Genomic DNA, 21,020 nt, shown 5'->3' with positions numbered 1-21,020 from the left:
TACAATGAATTACCTAAGCAGGAAAGAAACGGCCTGGTGAGGTGTCTTTAATTCACTGCAGCTACTTTGGCTCACATCCCATTGTCGCAGGCAACGCTTGCCAGAGAATCTTGACTTCTGTTATGGGAGCCTCCAGAGTCCCGCCTGTCCCACTTTGGGTGTCAGCAGGCTGCAGGGGGACTACAGCACCAGGCTGGCATAGGCGCGGAGCAGCACTGCCCTTTGTGGGAGCAGCCCCTCGATTTTATCACGGGGCGCTTGGCTCTTCTTCCACATGCCAAATCCTGGGCGGAGCAAAGTTCCAAGTGCACCCGACAGGCTGTGAAGGGGGGGCTGGAGGAGGGAGTACTGAACCCTTTGGGATTTGGGATGTGTCTCAGTGAGAAGACAGAATGCAAAATCCAGGCATGGCAAACCCATCTCACCCCCACCCCTTCTCAAAGTGAATTATCCTCAGTAAGCCATTAACACAATTTATTAGAGAAAGTCAGAAAAGGGGGGGGAGAGATCCATGGACCAGATGTGAGCCTCCACACCACCAGGCAGGCACCCAGCGTGGTCTCTGGCTCCCCGACAGCAAAGCATCTGAGGAAAGGCTACATGGCTCATTTAAAGGAACATGCATAGCGTTTTGCCAGAGAGAGGCAGGAGGGAAATTCAGGCCATAGAGAATGTCTGCAGAAAGCAACAGAGCCCCTTCCTTCCTGGTGGGGATGGTCCAAGGGCAGAAAGCTGCAGGTGCAGAGCTCAGGCCTCAGGTTCCTCAGCCCAGGGGCAGGGGGAGAGGGCATCAGGGGATTCACAATTGAAGCCCGGGGGCGTGAGAGAGAAAGCTGGAGCTTCCTCTGGCAGCCTGTGCCGAGCCACTCAGGGACTCCTGGGGACCGAAGCAAGGGAAGGATGCCCTCCAAAGGGCTTGCTGCCATTCCAGGACTTGGTGGGGACAGAAAGAGATGGTGCTCCAGGCCTTGTGGGGAGGTTAGGCTTCTGTGGCTTGTCCCTCCCCTCCCCCCCCAGTGCAAAAATGGGAAGGGGGATGGCCAGAAAGAAACATGGCAGTGGGCTTGCTACTGCTGGCATTCAGACAACCAGGGTAGATCAGTGGGAAGAGCAAATGCACTTTGGTGGGGAGCGGAGGGCTTCGGCCACGTCTGGGAGACAGTCACCTGCTGTCTTCCGGGCCCTGAAGATGGCGGCCCTTGAGGCAGATCATGGTTGGTGGAGGTGGGCTTCTCCGCCATACTGCCAGTGAAAAAGGGAAACGGCCTGAGCTCACCAATTGGAAAGGGGCCGGGCGAGAAAGCCAAGAACACATGCCCAGCCAAGACTTTTGACTGGCAGGAAAGAGGAGGCTGGCGTCAGTCAGCAGTGCCGGGGAGGGGAGAACCATCCCTGCCCTGCGGCTGCTCCAGGAGAGAGCTTTGGCACACACACAATCTGGAGGACAACCACAGGGGGCGTCCTTTCAGAGGCTGCCGGCACATTCACGGCACAGGATCTCATCGTTGTCAGGGATGAAGCCCTTCCCCACAAGGGAGGTAGTGCAGCGGGAGCAGCTGAAGCAGTTGTGGTGCCAGTGGCGATCCTCAAAGGAGACGTACTTGCCTCCCCCAAAACCTGGGAAGAAAGAGGGAGGGATGGGATGGAGAGCAGCAGCCCCTCCCTACCCAATCCTGCAGGTGAGCCAGGCGGGTCCCACCCCCGCCCCACAGAGTCCTTGGAGGCTCAGCTGCCCGCTACCCCTGCTCACCCGTGATGGGCTTTGCGCAGGCGCTGCACTTTTTGGCGTAAAGGCTGCCAAAGCACTTGACGCAGTACGGCTGATCTTCTTGAGATGTGAACTGCTGCCCGGCCAGGGGAGCCTCGCAGCCCGTGCAAACGAAGCACTCCTTGTGCCACGGCTCATCCCGGTAAGTCACTCCTCCCTTGGTCAGCGACTGTGAGCAGACACAGGAGTAGAAGTTCATCCCGGGGCCCCAGGGGAGTTCCTACCAGCTGCTTCCCCTCCCCCAGTGGCCAAGATCCAACCTTCTTGCAGCGGGTGCAGCGGGGGGCAAATTTGCTCTCGTAGCAGGGGACGCAGTAATACTCGTTCTGCTCTGGGATGAAGGAGCGCGCTCCGATGGGCTGCTGGCAGCTGCCACAGATGAAACAGTGCTCGTGCCAGGTCTGCCCGTTGTACTCCAGCTTCCGAGAGCCTGTGGGGGAGGGCGGTAAGCAACTGACTGAAAGCTCTGCCCTCCCGCCCTCCCTCCCTCACTGGGCAGCTGGGTCTGGGTGGGGAGGAGGATGGGGCTGGGCATCGCACCTGGCATGACCACCTGCTGGCAGGCCACACACTGGGAGGAGAACTCCCGGCAGTAGCAGCCATTGCAGAGCAGCTCCTGCCCCTGGCAGGTGAAGGGCTCGTCTGCCAGGGAGCGGTCGCAGCGGAAGCAGCGGAAGCAGCCCTCATGGTAGTGCCGGTCCTCGTAGTAGAGCTCCTGGGGGTGAGAAGAGGGTCAGAGGTGGCCGCTTACCGATTCGGGCCCCTGGGGATTGACATCTCCCTCCGTATGTTGTAAGAGAGCCGTCTTAGTCTGCAGCAGCCCCGGGAACTGAACCACCAAGCCCGTCGGCTGTCTCCTGCAGTCACTGCAAGGTGCGTTCACACGCATTATTAATATGCCCCGGCCCAAACTGGACAAGGATGCTGCGCTTTCTCTGGGACTGGGTGGCAGATCCAAGCTTGCACACAGACTCTGCCCCACCTGAAGCAGATTCTCACGAGCAGCAAAGGACAATGGGACAATGGTGCTGACACGAAACACCCTGCCACAAACCCCACGTTTACTTTGCCCCCACATCTACACCAACAGCACCGTCACAGGCCCCAACAAACAGACGCGCAAGATGAGAGGCACCTGATCTTTGCCATCACCTGCCCGCAGTGCCCCTTTGGATTCTACACAGGGCATGCAGGACAAACCTTGTGCAAAAGAGTTAATGAACACGAGTTTGACATCAGGGTTCAAAACAGCAATGAAGTAATATCAGAGCATTTTAACCTCCCAGGACACTCTGTTGCAGATCTCAAAGTAGCTGTTTTGGAACAAAGACATTTTCGCAGCACAACTGAGCAAGAGATTGCTGACTTGCTGAATTTATATACACCAAAAGGTTTCAGGCTGCCTCAATAAACACAATAGCTTTTTTTTAAAAACACACACACAACAACTGATACAGTTCTTGAACTCTATTTTACATTTAATCTGCATCACTGTCCTGCTCCACCTCCCCCAGTGTCAATCCTACATCAGTCCAGCCACTCCATGCACCTGGCAAACCGAGGTGCAGCTCCTGAAAGCTGATGCTGTTTCATAACACACGCTAGTTGGAAAAGGGGCCACTAGGCCCCTTCCACAAATTCTCAGGTTGGGAACCGGGGAAGGATTTCCCAAGAAATTGACCCTGGGTGGCCCAGTGGAAAAAGTCAGTGAAAGGGCTTGAGCAGGAGGAGGCTGGGAGGAAGGAGTAAATAAAAGGGGCCGCAGGTGAGAGGGCAGCCAGACCACTAGCAGAAGGGCATGTCCTGAGCCTGAATCAGGCTAAGGGGGCCCTGAGCTCGTGCCCGCCCGTTTCCAGCCAGGGAAGCCCAGAAGGCTAGAAGGGAGGGGTCCACTCCTCTCCCTGTGGAAGAGGCGGGGCTCCCTGCCCCGGACACTGGCCTCAGCTATTAAAGCAATGACCTGCCCCGGAGCTAATGTTGTCGACCTAATTGTAATCGGTTTTTGGTATTGTTTTGATCATTTGATTGTATTTTATATGTTCTCATGTGCTGCCCTGTGAGGGCTTTCCTTATAGATTTCCAATATAAATATTGGGAGGAAGAGGGACAGCCAGGGTGGGGCCGAGGCAGCCCATGCAGTTTCCCCCCTCACCCGGCAGTCATGTCCAATGAGCTCCTTGCACTCAGCACAGGTATTGGCGAAGTGGGACTCATAGCAGGGGATGCAGAAAGGACCTCCATCACCCTGGATGTACTTGCGCCCGTAAAGAGACTCCTTGCAGCTGGCACAGTCAAAGCCGTCTGTCATGTTGCTCCCTGGAAGTCTGTGTGCCTCCTAGGAAACAAGGAAAACAAACCTCGATTGACTTTCTTAGCCAGGATTTTGGGGGAAGATCTGTCCATTTGGGGAGAGGTGGTTCTCTTTCTTCCTCTGTCTTTCTGTCATATACATTCCCACCCAAGCCGGGAAGGAAGGGCACCACTCACTGTGATTTCTACAAGCCACATGTTGCACTGGTGTTGAATGGCGAGGGAGCTGCAACATAGCGAAATGGCTTTCTGAAGCTTTCAGAATCCAACATTCCAACTCTTGATGCAATTTTCTCTTCTAAATTTCCGGATCTCTATGCTCAGCGGCTCTTGGCCTCCACTGGCTATGCCAGAAGCCCATTTTCCAAACTCTGGGTATTTGGGGACAGGAGGACTCCCTTGGCTAGGTAGCCCTCTGGCTCCTTTGGTTCTCAGCCAAGCACCCATCACCTCTCAGGGAGTTGTGGCAAGTCCACCATTCCTCACCTGCAAGTGCATTTCTTGCCAGCAGAGACCCAATTCTCCCCGTCTCTCAGCAGCTCTGGCTAGATGCTGCCCTCCCACACAACCAAGGTAGTAGGGAGGTGAGCAACTCATTCTGCCCAGGGCCTCCCTCTAATGGGGTCTTTGGGTGGAGCAAAAGCAGAGGAATTCCTCCAGACCTCTCATCTCCCGCCACTGACCTCCAGCACCCTCACAGTGTGAGCAAGGAGCTGAGGTCCTCTCACAGGAGGGCTGATGGGCTGGTTTTCCAGCCAGAAGCTCCTGTTAGCAGGCCTGGACTAGCTGTCCGGGAACTGTGGGAGGGTGAGCCATCACTACAGCCTCTGGGAAATTCCAGCATTTCAATTCTTTTTGAAATAAACCAGAGAAGGGAGGAGGAGGGGATACAAAGATGGATGAGGAAGAGGGAAACCTGCAAAAGCAGCACGCCATGTTATGCCGCAACAGAAGCCAAACTCCCAGCTGGTCCTTGCCAAGCCAAGGGGCCCATCTCCTGTGACAAGTGCCATCTTGAGTGCAACAGAAGAACCATGTCCAAATTCCTGGATCCCCAACTAGCAAGCTTCCCACCCAGTGGCTGGTTTCACACTCTACCCAATAGTATCCATTTAGCTGCCATACACAAGATCGATATCACTTGATCTAACAACTCCAGTGCACTTGACCCCCCAGCTCTGTTGCAATATTCCAAGTGGGTAGAAAGCTTGCAAGCTTATTCTGCAAGCACCATCTTTTCTCCCTTCTCCAAGCACTAATTTAGTGAGTATTTCCTTACATCTGAAACTGGAACTCCAACAGTCTCCAGAGACAACGGCTCTCGTCATACGACTCATGAGCTCAGAAACAGAGGCTATACTGTCTCGTCTGCGCATCTGATTGTCCTCCCCGTGATTCAATATCTCACCTCCAGAAGCACTGAGAATGAAGGTCTTACAGCAGAGGAAAAAGAAGGGAGCCGACAGGTGTTCGACTCCCCAGCAAGTTCTCTCTCTAAAGCAAGAGTTTGCACTTGGGCAATAGGAGAGCCTGAAGAGAACAGGAGAGGAAACGAAAGGCTTCTGGTGGTGCTCAGTGAAGTGAATATGAACAAGACGGGTCTGCAGTTGGGACCTGCAATGCTGCTGCTCCTGCCTGAGAACAACTTGATATGCATTTGTTGCAATGGCAAGCTTGTGACAGCCCTTGAAGACCTGGAGCAGCAAGTGGCCACTCTTCAATTGGTGAGAAAGGATGTATCAGTCCAAAGACACGGGGCCCTACAGCAAGAACTTCCTCCACAAAGTCAAGATGAATCAGGAGCAAGCCCAGTGGATGAGGGCAACCACCTGAGGAAGCCATGCTGCACTGCTGAAACTTAGGAACCATTTCCAGGCTCTCATAATGAAACCAGCAACAGAGAGAGAATGGATCCCCAGAGGGTGCAAAGGCTGTGGCTGTGCCCTGTCAGAAGGCAAAGAAGAGTCATGGTGGTTGGTGATTCACTAGCACAAAAGGAACTGAAACAAAGGTATGTTGACTGGGCCCATTAGGTCAGGAAGTACACTGTCTGCCTGGAGTAAGGATCAGGGACATGACAGAACAACTTCGAAGATCTTTCAAGTCCACTGACAAGGCAATTATCCCTTCCTGCTTAGACATGTGGAAGGAATGATACCAAGATACAGCTACAACCCTGTCACCATAGACATGCAGACCTTGGAAGGAAGCTCAAGATTTTGGGGGCTCAGGGCATGCTCTCATCCACTCTTCCAGTCCATAGAAGAGGACTGGAAAGGCCAATAAGATTCCTGCAAGTCATTAAGTGGCTACACAACTGGTGTTTGTGGGAGTGGTTTGGTTTCTGGGGCCAGGGCCTGAAATATGTGTATGAAGGATCGCTGGCCCAAGATAGACCACAAGGATTGATAAAGAAGTGTTTGGTTAACGTGGTAAAATTGGTTCGGGAGACTTTAAGTAGCGACTGGAGATGAAAATTCTGAAATAAGGATGTCACATAAAGATGTATGCATCGGAGAAAGTGAGGGTGTTGCTGAAATGGAGCCTCTTAACCCACTCAAAGAAAAACATTGGCTGATGGTTCATGGCTTCACTGCTTCTACATTAACATTCAGTGTGAAAAATAATAAGCTTGTGCTTTAATAAAGGATAACAAACTATAGTTACAATAGAGACTAGGTAGATTCACTGCAATATAACAGTTGTTCAAAAGGAACAGAAGCAATGGAGGAGGAGGAGGATTTAAGCTTGATAGAAATATTGTCTGGGATACCTCTTTATTGTGAATGAGTTTAAATTAAATCTCCAGGACCAGCTAAATGCATCCCAGGGGACCAAAGGAACATGGGTCTGGTCTACACAAACCTTGATGCATTACCTTTGAGAAATCCAGAACAGTGAAGTGCTGGATGACTGGGAAAGGGCAGGTGTTGTACCTATCTTGAAGAAAAAGGGCAAAAAAGGAAGTTCTGATAAATTATAGACCAGTCAGTCTAACATCAATACCTCAGAAGAGCACTTTGCAAATGAAGTGGGCAATTACCAAATACCAGCATGGGCTTCTTGCCAGATTAATCTTATCTCATTTTTTGATTGGGTCATTTCCTTAATACGTTGCAGAATGCTATAAATATATAACATCTTGTTTTCAGCAAAGTATTGGATTAAGTCTTTTGTGGCATGCTGATTAGGATTCTAATCAGCGTGAGCTGGATAGTATGACAATGAACCAGCTCAAAAGCCATCCTTAAAGAGTGGTAATCAATTATTTCCCCTCAAACAGGAGATCGGCAATAGGTGGGATGCCCCAAAATCAGTTCTGGGCCCTCTATTTTTCAGTATTTTTATGGGATGAATAAAAGATTGGATTAACAGATGAAGAGAATGCTTAACGAATTTGCCAAGGACACAAACTTGGATAGAATAGCTAATATTCTAAAAGACAGAAATATACTGTTATAAGATTCAAAATGATCATGATAGTTGGGAAAAAGGGCTGAGAGTAACAAAATTAAATTTAACAGAGAGAAGGAATCAAAAATCATGCTCAGATACAGGATGGCTGATGCCTATTTGGAAAAAGTCTTGGAATAGTTGTAGTATGCAAACTGAATAGGAGCCACAAGTGTTCCATGTTGGCAAAGAGGACAAATGCAATTTTAGGCTGTTAGCAAAAGGATAATTTTCAATTCGTAGGATGTAATCATTCCACTCTTTTTCACTTTAGTCAGACCCCTTCTCAAGGACTGTGTCCAGTCCTGGGTGCCTCGCTTTAAGAAGGTTTCAAAGAAACTAGAACAGGTTCAGAGAAGGTCAGTGTAGATGCTCAATTTCAGGTCTAGGTCCTATGAAGGAGCTGGGTCTATTTAGCTCTGAGAAAAGACAAGAGGGGGGATTGGACAGCATTTTTCAAATATCAGAGTGTTCTCTATCAGTCCAGAGGGCAAGGTACGGAGCAAGGGAATTTGTTTCAGAAAGGCATACAGTAACATGTTCCAATAAGCACTTGGACAGTGGAACCCCTTACCCTTGACTGGACGTCTTCCATCTGTCCAGGATAGTTGAATTCCTGCACTGACCTGTGAGGGTCTCTTTGGGGTCTAGGATACTGGTGGCAGCCCCATGATTTACATACTGCGCTTACTGGCCCACCATGCAAGGATGCTGGGAAACAGATGCTTCCCACATGACCTGGCCTAGAACCCACCTTCCACTGCACGTCTGGCTTCCCCTTCCCCACCCAGGGGCCATATGCAACTTTAAAGGCTTTTGTTCACAACACACACAATATTTTAAGGTTTCTGGAGAGAGTGGAGTAAAATTATTAACGTCCACTGCAAGCAAGTCTTGAAATTGTGGCCAGCTGCCCACATGTGGCCTCCCAAATAATTGTTCAGGGCCAGCCACAAGACTTAGGGATGACTCTTATTTCAGTGAGGGGAAAGCCAAGTAGGGGAGATGGGGAGATGAAGCACACCAGCTCCCTGGCAGCCCAGAACAAGAGAAAGCACCTCCTTCACACACAGGAAAGCAACCGGGCACCACCCTGCCAATCTCGCTAGGTCCTCCCTTGGGCTAGGGAGTTCTGGCCCCCAGGCTCATGAGGAGTTTGAATTGACAAGGAGATGGGACATGCAGTGACACGTTCATATGGGAGGCACCTTCCCCACTTGAAAGCTTTATCAGCAAGAAACAGCACCTTTGACTACTCAGTTGAAAAGCACTCTGTAGTTGCAATGGTAAGTAGGAATGACCTTGAGAAACAGGAGGAAGAGCCGCAACCAAGACAATGGTCAGACAAAAGAAATCTGAGTCTGAGGCAGAAATGTAATTTGAGTAAGCATCTCAGAAAAGACCCTTCCTAGTTCTCTTGAAGATAAAGGGATGGCGGGGGTGAGGCGTATTCAGACTTGCAAGATTCTGTTATTGTAAACTTATAATATATGTTGTCCTTGGTTAACAACCACTCATTCAGAAACTGTTCAAAGTTACTACGGCACTGAATGGGTGGTGGTTACGACTGGTCCTTGAAGTTCTGGCTGTCCCAGCATCCCACAAACACGTGACTGCAGTCTGGGTGCTTGACACCTGGCTTGTACTTATGGTGGTTGCAGCATCCCGCGGTCACATGATCACCATTGTGACCTTCCCTGTCGGCTTCCCACAAGCAAAGTCATTGGGGAAGCCGGCAGAGAAGGTTGCAAGTTGCTCTGGTAAGTCTCCCCCACACGTGTACCCACCCTTACCCCCTCTACACTTGCGCCATGCCTCACCAGCCACCCACACACCCTCTTCCACCTGGCAGCAGCCACTCCAAGCCCCACAGTGCTCGCTGCACCTCTGTCAGCCCTCCCAGGTAAACCAGACAGGAAACACAACCAGATGAGCTAATTCTACTTTATTGTAAGGCTCCATTAACATAATCTTGCAAGTCTGAAAGTACCAATCTCCCGCCCTCCCTATTTACCTCCTGAGTAATTACGGCAGGGCCTCCCTAAATTTCTTTCTCTGTCCGTTACTCTGTTGTGGGCTCCTTTCTGATTGTTCCCTAGGTAGCATCTCTCCACCCCACCATCTTCCAAGGCCGCCCACATCACAGCCTCATCACAGCCTCCCCTGCCACTCGTCCCCCCTCCCCCACCCAGCAGCAGCCCCATACCTGCCTGCCAGTCTGCTTGTGAGCTGCCTGGGATTTGCAATTTCCTGCCAGCTTCCCCACTGACTTTGGTTGTTGGAAGCTGGCAGGAAGTTGTGAGGAGGTGCTCGCTTAGTGACCCAAATCAAATCAAATCTTTATTATGGTCATAGATCAGCATAACTTAGCAACCCATGATCCTTGCTTAATGAAAGCAATGGGGGCTGCAGGGATTGCCATCGCTAAGTGATGTGGCCACACATTGCACTTTACGACCATACTGCTTACTGACAGAAATTCTGGTCCCAACGGCCATCATAACTCAAGGACTATCTGTACTGTGTTAGCCTGCATGACTTTGGGTTCCTAGTCTGGTCTGCCTTGGAGGGCTGACACTCTTCAAGGTGGCCCCCCAGAGAAAATATTGCCGTCACCTGGGTCCCAAGCACCTCCCGGCAACCAGGTCTGGCTTCTGCAGGAAGGGCGTCCCAGGCTGTTGCAGCCACCTGTCCTTCCACGGACAACCTGGACCTCCCGGCAAACCTGCTTCTTCGGCAGGAGCACGTTCCCTCTTTTGGGCCAGAGAGGGGACCCCGTCACCAGAGTCTCTTGTCTGATCACCCAGCCTGATGCTCACGAACACCTGCTCGTGTCCCCACTGCCATCGCCTTTTCTCCTTCGACGTTTAACGCGGGTAGCGGTCAGGCTTTCAGAACTCCCAGCATGTCCCCCCCCCCCGACAAGCGGGGCTGGAGGGGGGGCGCTGCTCTTTTGCACCCAGGCAGAACAAGGCAGGAAGTGGAAGGCCAAGGTGCTCCTCAGAACTGACTGCACGGTCAACCAGGAGATGGCAGTTCTCCATCCTCCCCATACTAATATTGCTCAATGGCTCAAGGGAACTTTTTCCCCAAATTTGGTCAGAACAGGCTCGCTCGCTCAGGGTGGTGACTCTTTGCTTGGAGAGCTGCCACTCAGGAAGGGTGGGGGGGAGGCCATAAATCAGGCGTTTAAGGGTGTGAAGGCTTTGCAACCCTGATGAGAAATCAAGTCAAGCTGCCTCTGGGTTACTGGCAGTAAAAAGAACGACCAACTTTGATCTCTTTTCCAGCAAGGAGACGCCCCCTCCCCGATTCCAGCCAGAAGAGACTCTGGAGCTGGCAGGCTCAGGCTGTTCTTGCTGGGCCATCTGCTCCCGTGTGTCTGCAGGAAAGAGTAGGTGGGAGCATTCTGCCCCCCAGGGAAGGACGGCTGGAGTGATGTCCCTTACCTGGGAGACTGGGCCAGGTCATCTGATAGCGATGACAGCCCCAGCATCAACCAACAACAGATCTGCCTCTGTCACTGAAGCATCCGTCTGCAAGGTCAGAAATCCTTGCTTGTTTTCAAACCCTCTGCAGGAGAGTAGCAGCTCAGTGTTCTGGCCCTGGTCAAGCCCACTTGGCGCACAAGCGGGGGGGGGGAGGGGAGTTTGCGCAGGCCGCTCCCAGGAAGAGGCCCTTAACCTTTCAAGGCAGCAGTCATTTTCTCTTGGTCCAGCCGCCCAGAAGCAAGCATCCCACCCCATGGGGAGATGCGGGGGTGGGGGGTGCTCATCATTGGGTCCAGCCAGCCAGGCTAAGGGGAGTAAAGGGAGTGCTAACTGAGACCTCCCGTGTAGTTCCACCTACGATGAAAGGGTCAGCAAGCTGGGGAGGAGAAAAAAAGGATACCCCCCCCCCCATACATAAAGTTCAGGAAGCTGCGAAAATAGCTGGGCAGCAGTTTTCCTGGCTCCTGGGGAGACCCCTGGTACAGCTGCTAGCCATGGGGTCCAAGGAGTAGCCTGAGTGTTCCTCCTCCTGAAAGCAAGAGGAGACCAGCCCCATTTACATCCAGAACCCCCAAGGGCCATGCTGTAATTAATTGGACAGCAAAGGTGGAAGTTTGCATCTGGATGGGTGAGAACAAATTCCGATTAAATCCTACTCAGGCAGAGCTGCTGTTGGTCAGTAACACTCTGGAATGGAACATGCTCCCTCCGAAAGAGCCCTCCTGACCTTGTGGTCCCTGCTTGAACAGCAGGTGAAAACCATGCTCAGGGAGGGCCTGACCCAGCTTCAGCTGGTGCATCACTTGCAAAGCTGCTGCAGGAGGCTTCTGGCCCAGGGCGAAGGGCTGCGTCTGATTCTCTTAAAGCCCCACATGTGACAGCACCGGATGCATCAGGCAACACCTTGCCAGAATCTGCCCACCTGGCCCAGACTTCTAGAAGAGGCTCGCTGAGGACCCCACAAAGCCCAAGGGATGTGGGTGAGGCAGGAGCCCTTTCCTGTGGCAGCCCCACTCTTTGGAACCGACGGACATGTGGCTTCCGCCCTGCTTACATTTCTCAAGCAGATAAAAACTGTCCTATTCCCCTGAGACTTTAGCCCAAGCTGATCATATGGGTCTATGGTTATGTGACAGATTGTTTTATTACATTACTGTATTATTCTATCTCTATTGATGGTTCTTATAACCATGTGCTGCCCAGAGTCCACCAGGATATAGGTGCTGTTCAATAAATCAATGCATCCATCAATATCTACACTGGGATTTTCACAGGGCTTCTCCAAAGTGCCCTGGGGGCCTTGGGCGCCACCTTCTTGCATATGTCCTCCAGTCAGGGGTTCAAGTATAAAGGAAGGTAGCAGTGCTGCTGAAGAGCCCCAACCCAGCGCCTTGCCAGGGACCTGGGCTTCTCAGCACCTCCCCCGCGACTGCTGAGCACCTAAAAGGAACAGGTGCTTTCACGAAAGAGCCACCGAGTCCAGGCTGAATGTGGTCTAGGAGCCCCAGCATCTGCCCTCATAACCAGGTGGGCCAGATATGCTGGAGGGGACGGCAATTTTGAAATCTACAAGGAAGCTTCATTGCTGAGCTTCCTCACTCCACTGAAAGCTTCACCTTCAGGCAGAAAAGCAGTTGCAAAACACAAACCTCCAGGCTCCATGTCTCACTCCCTGAGGAGACCAACTGACACATCCGAGGGAGCGAGTCTGTTTTTCTGCATTCTAAGCTGGGGACAGCCTCAATGACAGCAGTAACAGGGCACCGCTGGAAGACCTGAAGTCACCACCTCCTGGATCCCCTATTCTATGTACTTATGTGGTCACTAAGAATTGGGACTTCCAGGGAAGAAAGGGACTCCTGGGGAGGAAATGGCAAACTGAAGTTGGGGGAGCCAATGACCACAGCAGACTGAAGAGCAAAAAGTGGAGTGGCTCTTCGGAACTCCTCTCTGGACAAGGAGGACTTGGGACCACTTACAAGTGCTCCAGATAGTTGCTCCTTGCGAGGAGACTGTAAGACAGCGGTCTCCGGCAGGTTGAGAGTCTGGGAGATGAGGGATGGTGATTTTTGTCCAAATTGCAGTTGGCACCTTTTCAAAGGCCACTGGGTTTGCATACTGTACTTCCTCTCTTAATTACTTTTGGAAATAGCTTGTTAACTGCTTTTCAGATGTTAGGAACCCTCATCACAGCAAGGTTTACTACACCGGGTGAGTTTCCTTCAATCCTTAGCAAAAGAAGTTTGGAATAAGGCTACCTCCATCACAAAAGACGAAAGCTAAATTAATTGTTACATTTTTATTGCCAGGGATAGGAAGAGGCGCAAGTGGGATTTTCCATCTTGTACTACCCAGCCAGCAAACTGGCTCCGGACCTCCTCCCTCCAGGCTGGACATGCAGGTGACAGCCTTTCCCACAGGGCAAGAGAGAAGAGAGGGGCTATTCGAAACCAGAGGACCCCATCCAGGGGCAGGAAGCTTCCCAGTGACAACCTACTCCAATGTTGCTCAAACTTTGTGCACTCACGAACCACTAAACAAATGTTTGGTCACCCAATTAAGCAGACTCCCCGTCCATCCGCTTCCACCTGGCGAGCTTTCGGAGAAGGTAATGACCAGAGTTGCATTTGTGTATGCCTGCATATTGCCTCCATTTTTAAAGGCCTTTGCAAACCAAATGTCAGCATTTATTTACCCTTGTTGTAAAACATCAACCATGCTTAGCACAAACCTGCTGCTGAGAAAAGACTCCATGTTCTAGCTACTGGCAGCGTCTGAATGGGAGAGAAGCTCCTGAGACTCCCTACTGACCTTCACCTCCTCTCCTCTGCCAGCTCTCAGAAAAGGCAGTTCTCCAGCTGGAAAGCACGGCCATGCTTGGGATTCAACTGGAGTCATATCCAAATTAGTCCTGACTTTTGACTGCTGGCAAGTCAGCTTCAGACTTTCAAAACAAGAGGCTGAAAGATCAGTGGCAATTTGAGCCCCAGAACCATTGGTAGCTTTTAGATTCTCAAAGGTCCTTGGACTAAAATCTAAAGTCCATAGTGATGCAGTTACCTGTTTCAGAGGAAAGGATCTGTGGTCGCTGCAATGCTGCAGTTCAAAAAGAACTCAGAAATGGGGGCAATTTTCATTATCTTAGTGGTGAAGCCTTTTCGTAAGGTTAGGTCAAGTGCCAAGGTGTTCAAGCAAATGTTGCAATGTGCAAGAAGAATGCACTGTCAAAGCAGAAGTGCAAACCTGCTCCTTTGTTAGGACCAGGGGGCAGGAAAATTGGTTGGTGGCTGGCATGTAAAGTGAGGTCAATTGTAACACTCAAACTACTGAACATTAAGTGCCTACCATTTTACACAGGGGGTGTGCATATTGGTATCTGATGTCAATACTTGAAGTCTTTCATCTGCGAGCCCTCTAAGATACATACAGGTGCAACAAGATAATTCTAAATATTAGATCTGTCTAAAAGTGAAGAAAAAGAGGCATATTGGCAGCTCACAACTGATGCACAGAGCATACATTTCCCACCCAAACTCCAGCACGCAATAGCCCAGAGAAGAGATGAAATGCAGGCATCAAGGCAAGAGCAGGAGCTTTAAGAAAGAGCCCCATTTGGGGTGTCCCATGGCAGGGCTGTGCCTTCTCTAGAAGGGGGCTGCAGATGCAGGATGAAGCTTAGCTCTGCATGGAGAGGGAATGGCCGGTCCTCCTCAGTCCCAGACGAGTCCTCCCAATCATTTCTTTACGCAGGGCAATGGTCCTCCCCCCCAATTTGTTACTCCCCACTTCTGACACCACCAGGGGATCACCCACATACCTTTCCAAGTGCAGCATAAAGGGGCAGAATCAATACATGCCTGGCCCATGAAGGCAGAAGAGCCACAGAGCTGTGACAATCCCTGAGTCTATTTTGGATCACTGCACACCCCAGGAAAGAACAGGGAGGCATCTCCTGATGACAGAGGAAGCAGGTGGGAAAGGGCAGCCTCCAACATGGAAGGGAGGGACACCAGGGTCTCAGCCAGCTGCTCTGGACCTTCAAGGCACCCAGATGACGGCCACTACCCTTCCAATCTGGAACCTGTATTTTTAGGCTGGGAGATGCCAGGCATTCAGGGAAAGCGGGAGAGAGAGCCAGGAGCTCAAGCCAGCAGCTGCTCCTGGCAGAAGACAGCAGACTGTCTTCTCTCAAGACAAGGCAAAGGAGAGGGAGTGTCCAGGCATTTGCATCACTCACCCCCCCCACACAGAGAAATGGGATGTCTTGAGGAGCGCCCTGCTGCAGCTGGAGGGCTGCTTCCTAGGAACTGATGCTCTGTCAGTTTAACCGTGAACTCTTTGAAGCCAAAGAGATCCCTGCGCAGAGAGTCCCCTCGCCGCTCACACACATCCTGCCGAATCCCCAGCAGTGACCCTGCTGAAGAGGGGCTGCTGTGTATCCTGGACCCTTTTGGGCTGCCCAGAAGAAAGTGTGGCAGCCACGCAGCGCAAAGCCACACTTTCCTCCTACTTAGCAATGCACAGGAGGTTGTTCAGCATTGGAAGCTTGAGGCATCTTTCCTGGCATACAAATGCAACATGACTTAAATCGGTTTGGCTTTTGTCTTTTTACGCGGCCCAGTCAAGGACCCCTGGGAATTCCAGTACTGCAAATGGAAAAGGAGAAACAGCACATTCCCAGCACTCCCATGGGACAGTTGCTGGGGATCTTTGGCACAGCCATGACCACCAAAATGATCTCCATTTGCCTTAACTATTCACGTCCCCCCCATCAGGATCAGGATCAGGACCAGGCCATGAGGCTGTCTCAAGCTCAGCTGAGCCTGGGCGCCTAGGAGGGCTGCAGATGCCAGAACGCAGACCCAGCCAGCGCAGGGCCCTGCCCCCCCACCCCCAGAGCCAGCCCATAGCCTGGCGGAGGGCTGCCGGGAGCTCCCTTAGGAGACCTTCCCGTGGCTTTGCGAAACAGAACAGCAGCTGGGAGGGAGGGAAAAGGGAACCATGTTGCGAAAGCAAAGCCGTGCAGCCTTGAGCCAAGCCTCTACGAGGAAAAGCTCCTGGCTTCTGCACGGGAATTGCTCCAGACTGCCGAGGGAACGTCTTTATCTGACAGCAGGAGAGGTGGTTTCTCGGGGAAGGCAGGCTGGTGGCGGGGGGGAGGGGTGGAAAGATCTGGAAAGAGAACATTCCAGACCGTTGAGTCAACCTGCCCAGGCTAGGGGTGAACTGGTGGATACGGTGGCTTCTTCACCAGCCTCAGAAGAGATCCCAACCCCAGAAGGCACAAAGAAAGGGTTCCAGAGAGGCTGCCAGTCTCTCCCGCCCCATGTTACAGCCTCAGGGACTTGGTCTGGGTGGAAAAGGCTCCAAGCTTCTCTCTGGACTTCTCTGTGCCCCAGCCAAACCTGTCTTTTCGGCTACTGTTTATCTGATATAAGTGGTTGCTTCTTTGGGGGAAACATGGAAGATATGATGGATCTTGAACCCATACCTGGTTGCCAACATGTGCAGGATGAATGCAAGAGATATACTTAAGCAAGAAGTCAGTGGTTCCTGCTTATACAAATGCAGGTTTTGAGGGACCCGGGCATCCCAGGAGTGAGCTGGGTATCTAGAGGAAAGATAGATGAGTCGCCCCAAATATCCTTTTCCCATCTGCCCCCATCTCCTGGAATCACACCATAATTTCCCACTGATTTACGGTGGGAACTCAAGATACGTCAGCGTTCAGATGGCCTTTGCACACACCGAGATAGACACAGAGGGAAACAGGCTGCCCACCTACCCACATGACATTGCAGTCCAACCTTGGCAGCCAAGAGCCTTTTTCGGGTGCCTGTGTTGAAGCAGACCTTGACTCACACTTCCAGAGCCTATCTGACCCACAGGCCATGTGGGGGGAGGCTCCTGCTGGGGCAGCCCCCTCTGCTACTGCACTCTCCCGCCCTTTCCTCCAAGGAAGGCGACTCTGATTTGCAGCCCCAACCCCCACCCCAGCCAGTGCTACGGAAAGCAGAAGCCTGGCCTGGAGGAACCTGGGCAGGTGCTTGTCCCCACTCCTTCCGTCTGTCCAGTCCCCTACTGGGAGGACTTGGCACTTGGGGGGAAGGGATGCCACGAACACGGGCAAGGACTCCTCCCTGGAGCCAGCTCCCAGCAAGGAAAGTCCTTTCCACAGCAGCAGCAAAAAGGGAGACCAGCCTCCACCCTACGTACTGACCCAGGCCTGGGAGTACCACAAAGAAATACTTGCCCCCCCCCACCCGCATAACAGGTTTGGAAAGGCTGGGTCAAGCTGGGCCCCCTTTGCTTGGAGTTGCCACAACCAAGCATCCAGAAAGCCTTCAGCATCTTGGCCAGAGGGAAGGGGGGAGGGGAACTCAAGGTCCACAGAGGCCATGAGGAGGCTTTGGGCTCGAGGAGGCCATGGGCTCGAGCTGGCTCACTCTGCACTGCTGGCTTGATCTGTTCTGAAAGCCAGCAACACAAGGCCATTGGCCTTAGCAGGGACTTGCAGCCAAGTCCCTCTCCTGGCTGGCTGCCCCTTGGCACCATTCCTGGGGCTGAATCCCCTCTGGAATGTAGTCTGGCCCCACGGAAAGAGACTGCTGCTCCAGGAATAGCAAAGGGTGGGCTCAGCAGCTGCTGCACCCCGGTTCCCAGCCAGCCTTAATTAGTTGCTGTTTTCTTTGGCCAGAGAGTTCAGCAGCCCTGGCAGTGGAGCCAAAGGCAGCCTCTACCTGGCAGCAACAGAAGCACAATGCGACGGACCACCAGAGGTACACACACACACACACACACACACCGATACAATTGGCTTCCACCCTGGCTGCACTGGAAAGAGCTCTGAAAATCTGGTCCTTTCCCCAGGCTCTGGGTTGCAATTTTTTTTAGTGTACACTGCCCAGAGTCATCGCAGACTTGGGCAACCTTATAAATAAGTAAGCAAGCACATAAATAAAGGGGCTGTTCTGTGTGCTCGCGGTCAACTGAGCAAGCAGCTTCTGAATGGGAAGTGCAGCAAGTCTTGTTTTAGCCCAATACCCCGAGAACAAGCAGGCAGGGGTTAAATTACTCACTTCGCCAATGTGCACATGGGAAGACCAAAAGGTTTTCCAATAGGCAATTGCTCCTACCGTTGCTGGTCCTGGCCTGTGGGGTGACCCAAGCCTTCCTTAGGAAGGCCGGTTAGGCTGCAAGGAATGTGGTGCATGTATCTGAGAAAGCCAGGGATCTGCCGGCAGCCGACCTGTGCCTCGCAAATGCCCCCACCGCACATGGAGTCTTTTCCAGGCACCGCCAGCCGCCAGAGAGGCCGGACTCCAGCGCACCGGGAGGACGTAGCCCTACTCAGTATTAGTGAAGTATAAAATATACAGATAATATGTATCTTGTGTTGGGGTAGCCAGAACTGCACACACTATTCCAGGTGTGGTCTGACCAGTACCGCCTAGAGCAGAACTGTCACCTCCTGTGACCTCAGCCTTTATACCTCTGTGGATACAGCCCAAGTTCACACTGGCCGCATTGCTGGCTCACGTTTAATCTGTGTTTTCCCAGGACATCCAGGTCCTTCTCACACATGCTACTGCTGAGCCAAGTATCACTTACTGTGCATCTTGTTTTTCCTACCTATGTGTAGAACGCTACATTTCTCACCACTGAACTGCACATTGTTGGAGAGGGCCTAGTGTCAAGTCTACTTAGACCCCTTTGAACACCGATTCTGTTGACCAAATCATAACCTGTGCCAAGCTGTTGTCGCTGTTTATTCGTTCAGTCGCTTCCGACTCTTCGTGACTTCATGGACCAGCCCACGCCAGAGCTCCCTGCCGGTCCTGCCAACCTGCAAATACCACCATGTCTACAGAGCACTTGGTGGGAGGAAGTCGCAGGACCAAATGGTGCTCCATCATTGCTGGTTGATGCTATTGGCACTGAGGTTATGCTGGCCCAACCAGCCAACAGCACAGGACCCCACCAAGAAAAGCTCTGCTTGGTTACTGGGACTGAAGGGCTGGCTGGGGAATTCTGGGAGTTAAGTTCACACAGCTGAAAGTGGCTGAAGTTGAGAAACACTTCTCCAGGGCTTGTGCTAAAATCTTCCTGACGCTGGAGGCCTCCCTGTTTCCCAATGGAAAGTCACTGCCAAAACCACATCCTGGGGAGGGACTGGGCGAGGATCTTAACAAACCCACACATAATAACAAGAAAACACTGTGCAAGTGCTCTGGAGTCCAGTATTATAATTCCAACTTCCTTCCCCCCCCGGCCTGAAAATGCCCAAATACTTGAGAAAAAGTGTTTCATGTTGAGAAATGAAAATGCCCCCTTCCCCAGCTATATCTCTTCGCAAAACCTGTTGCTTTTGGAGCTGCAATAGCAGGCAACAAGCACAAGTCACACCTCCCAGATGAAGTCCCCACAGCTGGGGCCCCAGGAGCCACTCTAGGAAGGAGCAGCACAATGAGTCACCTGGCCAGACGCCAAGTGGGCATCTCCAGCACAAGACGGGCACCACTCCAGGAGGTTCAATCTCTTACAGTCCCAATTTCTCTTTGGCAAGGAATTCTCCCTCTCTGCACGATCAAGTGTGCTGCGGCCGTGATAGCAGCCAGCTTCCTGTGCAGCAGAAGCCCTTTCACAGAGAGGACAGGGTGACTGGGTGTGAGGTATTTGCTAAGGTTAGCTTCGGCTGCAGCTTTAGAACTGAACGAAGCAGAAAGAATCCAAATGGGGGTCGGGGGGTGGGGGTGGGGGAGTCCAGGAGCTATGATGACAAGATTGCTAGTAGTCGGCGGAACAAGAAGCAGGTTGCCCAGCACAGAGCAAAGGGACTGTCACCACCCTGTGCCACCTGTTATTGACAGGTAGCTAAACCCTTCTTTCATCCACAGCTCCAGAGTGCAGCAAGGGAGGCTGCACTGAAGCCCATTCCACCAACTGAACCCTCGCAGGAACGGTGGGCCAAGATCCCCTTCTGAGGATGTTTGCTCCCAGGCAGGTGGTCCTGAATCCAGAGGGTGATCCCTGCCCTCGGGGGCTGCTCAGCAGCCTGCAGGAAGACCAAGAACTGCCCAAGCGCAATCTGCTTTGCCATCCTAGAGACCCGGGCGGGGATTTTCTTGGAACACAAGAGATGCTCCTGGAGCGGCTCCCCTGATGGCAGCAGGACCCTGACGGCCGCCCCCTGCGCTCAGAGCCCGAACCAGCCGCGCCCCTCCCGGAGTCCTCGCCCGGGTTAGCGACCGCCGCTCCGCCGCGGGCCATTCATTCTGGAAGGCGGGCAGGGCTGCTTTGCCCCGCACCGGGGGAGGGGGGGGGCGGGTCGGGCCGCTGAGAGCCGCACCGTCGAATCTAGGGCAAGTCGAGAAAGCTCCGCTCTCCTCTCTCTTCGCCGCACTTTTGGGAGCCCTTTTCCCTTTCTTTAAAACAGCCCGGAAAGCGGGGGGCCGGCGCACCGCGCGGGGCGCCTCCGGCTCAGCCTTTCCCCGCCCTGCCCCCTCTCCACTACAAGTCCGACACGCGTTGTCCGTCCCGACCGGCGCGCTCGGCGGTTTCCGCGCCGTGGGAGCGGGGAGCCGTATGCTCGGGAGCGGACCCCGCCGGAGATTCGCTGTCGGCCCCGGGCGAGGCAAGGAGCGACGGATCCGGCGGGCGGATGGCCTCGGGAAGCCCGCACAAAGGGACGGAGAGGCGGCCTTTCCCCGCGACGACCCCACCCGCCCGCCCCCCGCGGCCGCGAGAGAGACCCCGCCGAACCCCCTCCCGCTCTTACCGGCGGCGGTCCGGCGCGCGACGGGGCCGGTCGGAGGCAGCGCGCCGAGTCCGAGCGGCCACGCGAGCCGCCCGCCTTGCCCCCGAGGGCGGGGCCGCTGCCGTGAGGCGGGGCCGGCAGCGCGCGGAGGCGGGGTCCGGGCCGGAGACATGCCCCGCGGGGGGACTAGGGACGGGGCGGAGGGCTCCTCCCACGTCGCGCCTACTGGCGGAGCCGGCCG

General features: G+C 53.1%; 1 protein-coding gene across 1 annotated transcript; it reads right to left on the bottom strand.

The window, feature by feature from the left end:
* Positions 1 to 457: 457 nt before the first annotated feature.
* On the bottom strand, positions 458 to 20,905 carry FHL3 (four and a half LIM domains 3). The gene is made up of 6 exons (XM_063312062.1): positions 20,801 to 20,905; positions 3,921 to 4,103; positions 2,309 to 2,483; positions 2,029 to 2,198; positions 1,751 to 1,937; positions 458 to 1,617 (listed from the first exon to the last, which is right to left on the bottom strand). Exons 2-6 carry the CDS (start codon positions 4,074 to 4,076, stop codon positions 1,466 to 1,468), a joined length of 840 nt encoding a protein of 279 aa, XP_063168132.1. The 5' UTR covers positions 4,077 to 4,103; positions 20,801 to 20,905; the 3' UTR covers positions 458 to 1,465.
* Positions 20,906 to 21,020: the final 115 nt, after the last annotated feature.

Source organism: Candoia aspera, chromosome 10 (assembly GCF_035149785.1).
Source record: "Candoia aspera isolate rCanAsp1 chromosome 10, rCanAsp1.hap2, whole genome shotgun sequence".
In the NCBI taxonomy this organism is placed as follows: Eukaryota; Metazoa; Chordata; class Lepidosauria; order Squamata; family Boidae; genus Candoia; species Candoia aspera.
The sequence above is the reverse complement of the archived record's forward strand: the minus strand, read 5'-3'. Positions and strand labels throughout refer to the sequence as shown.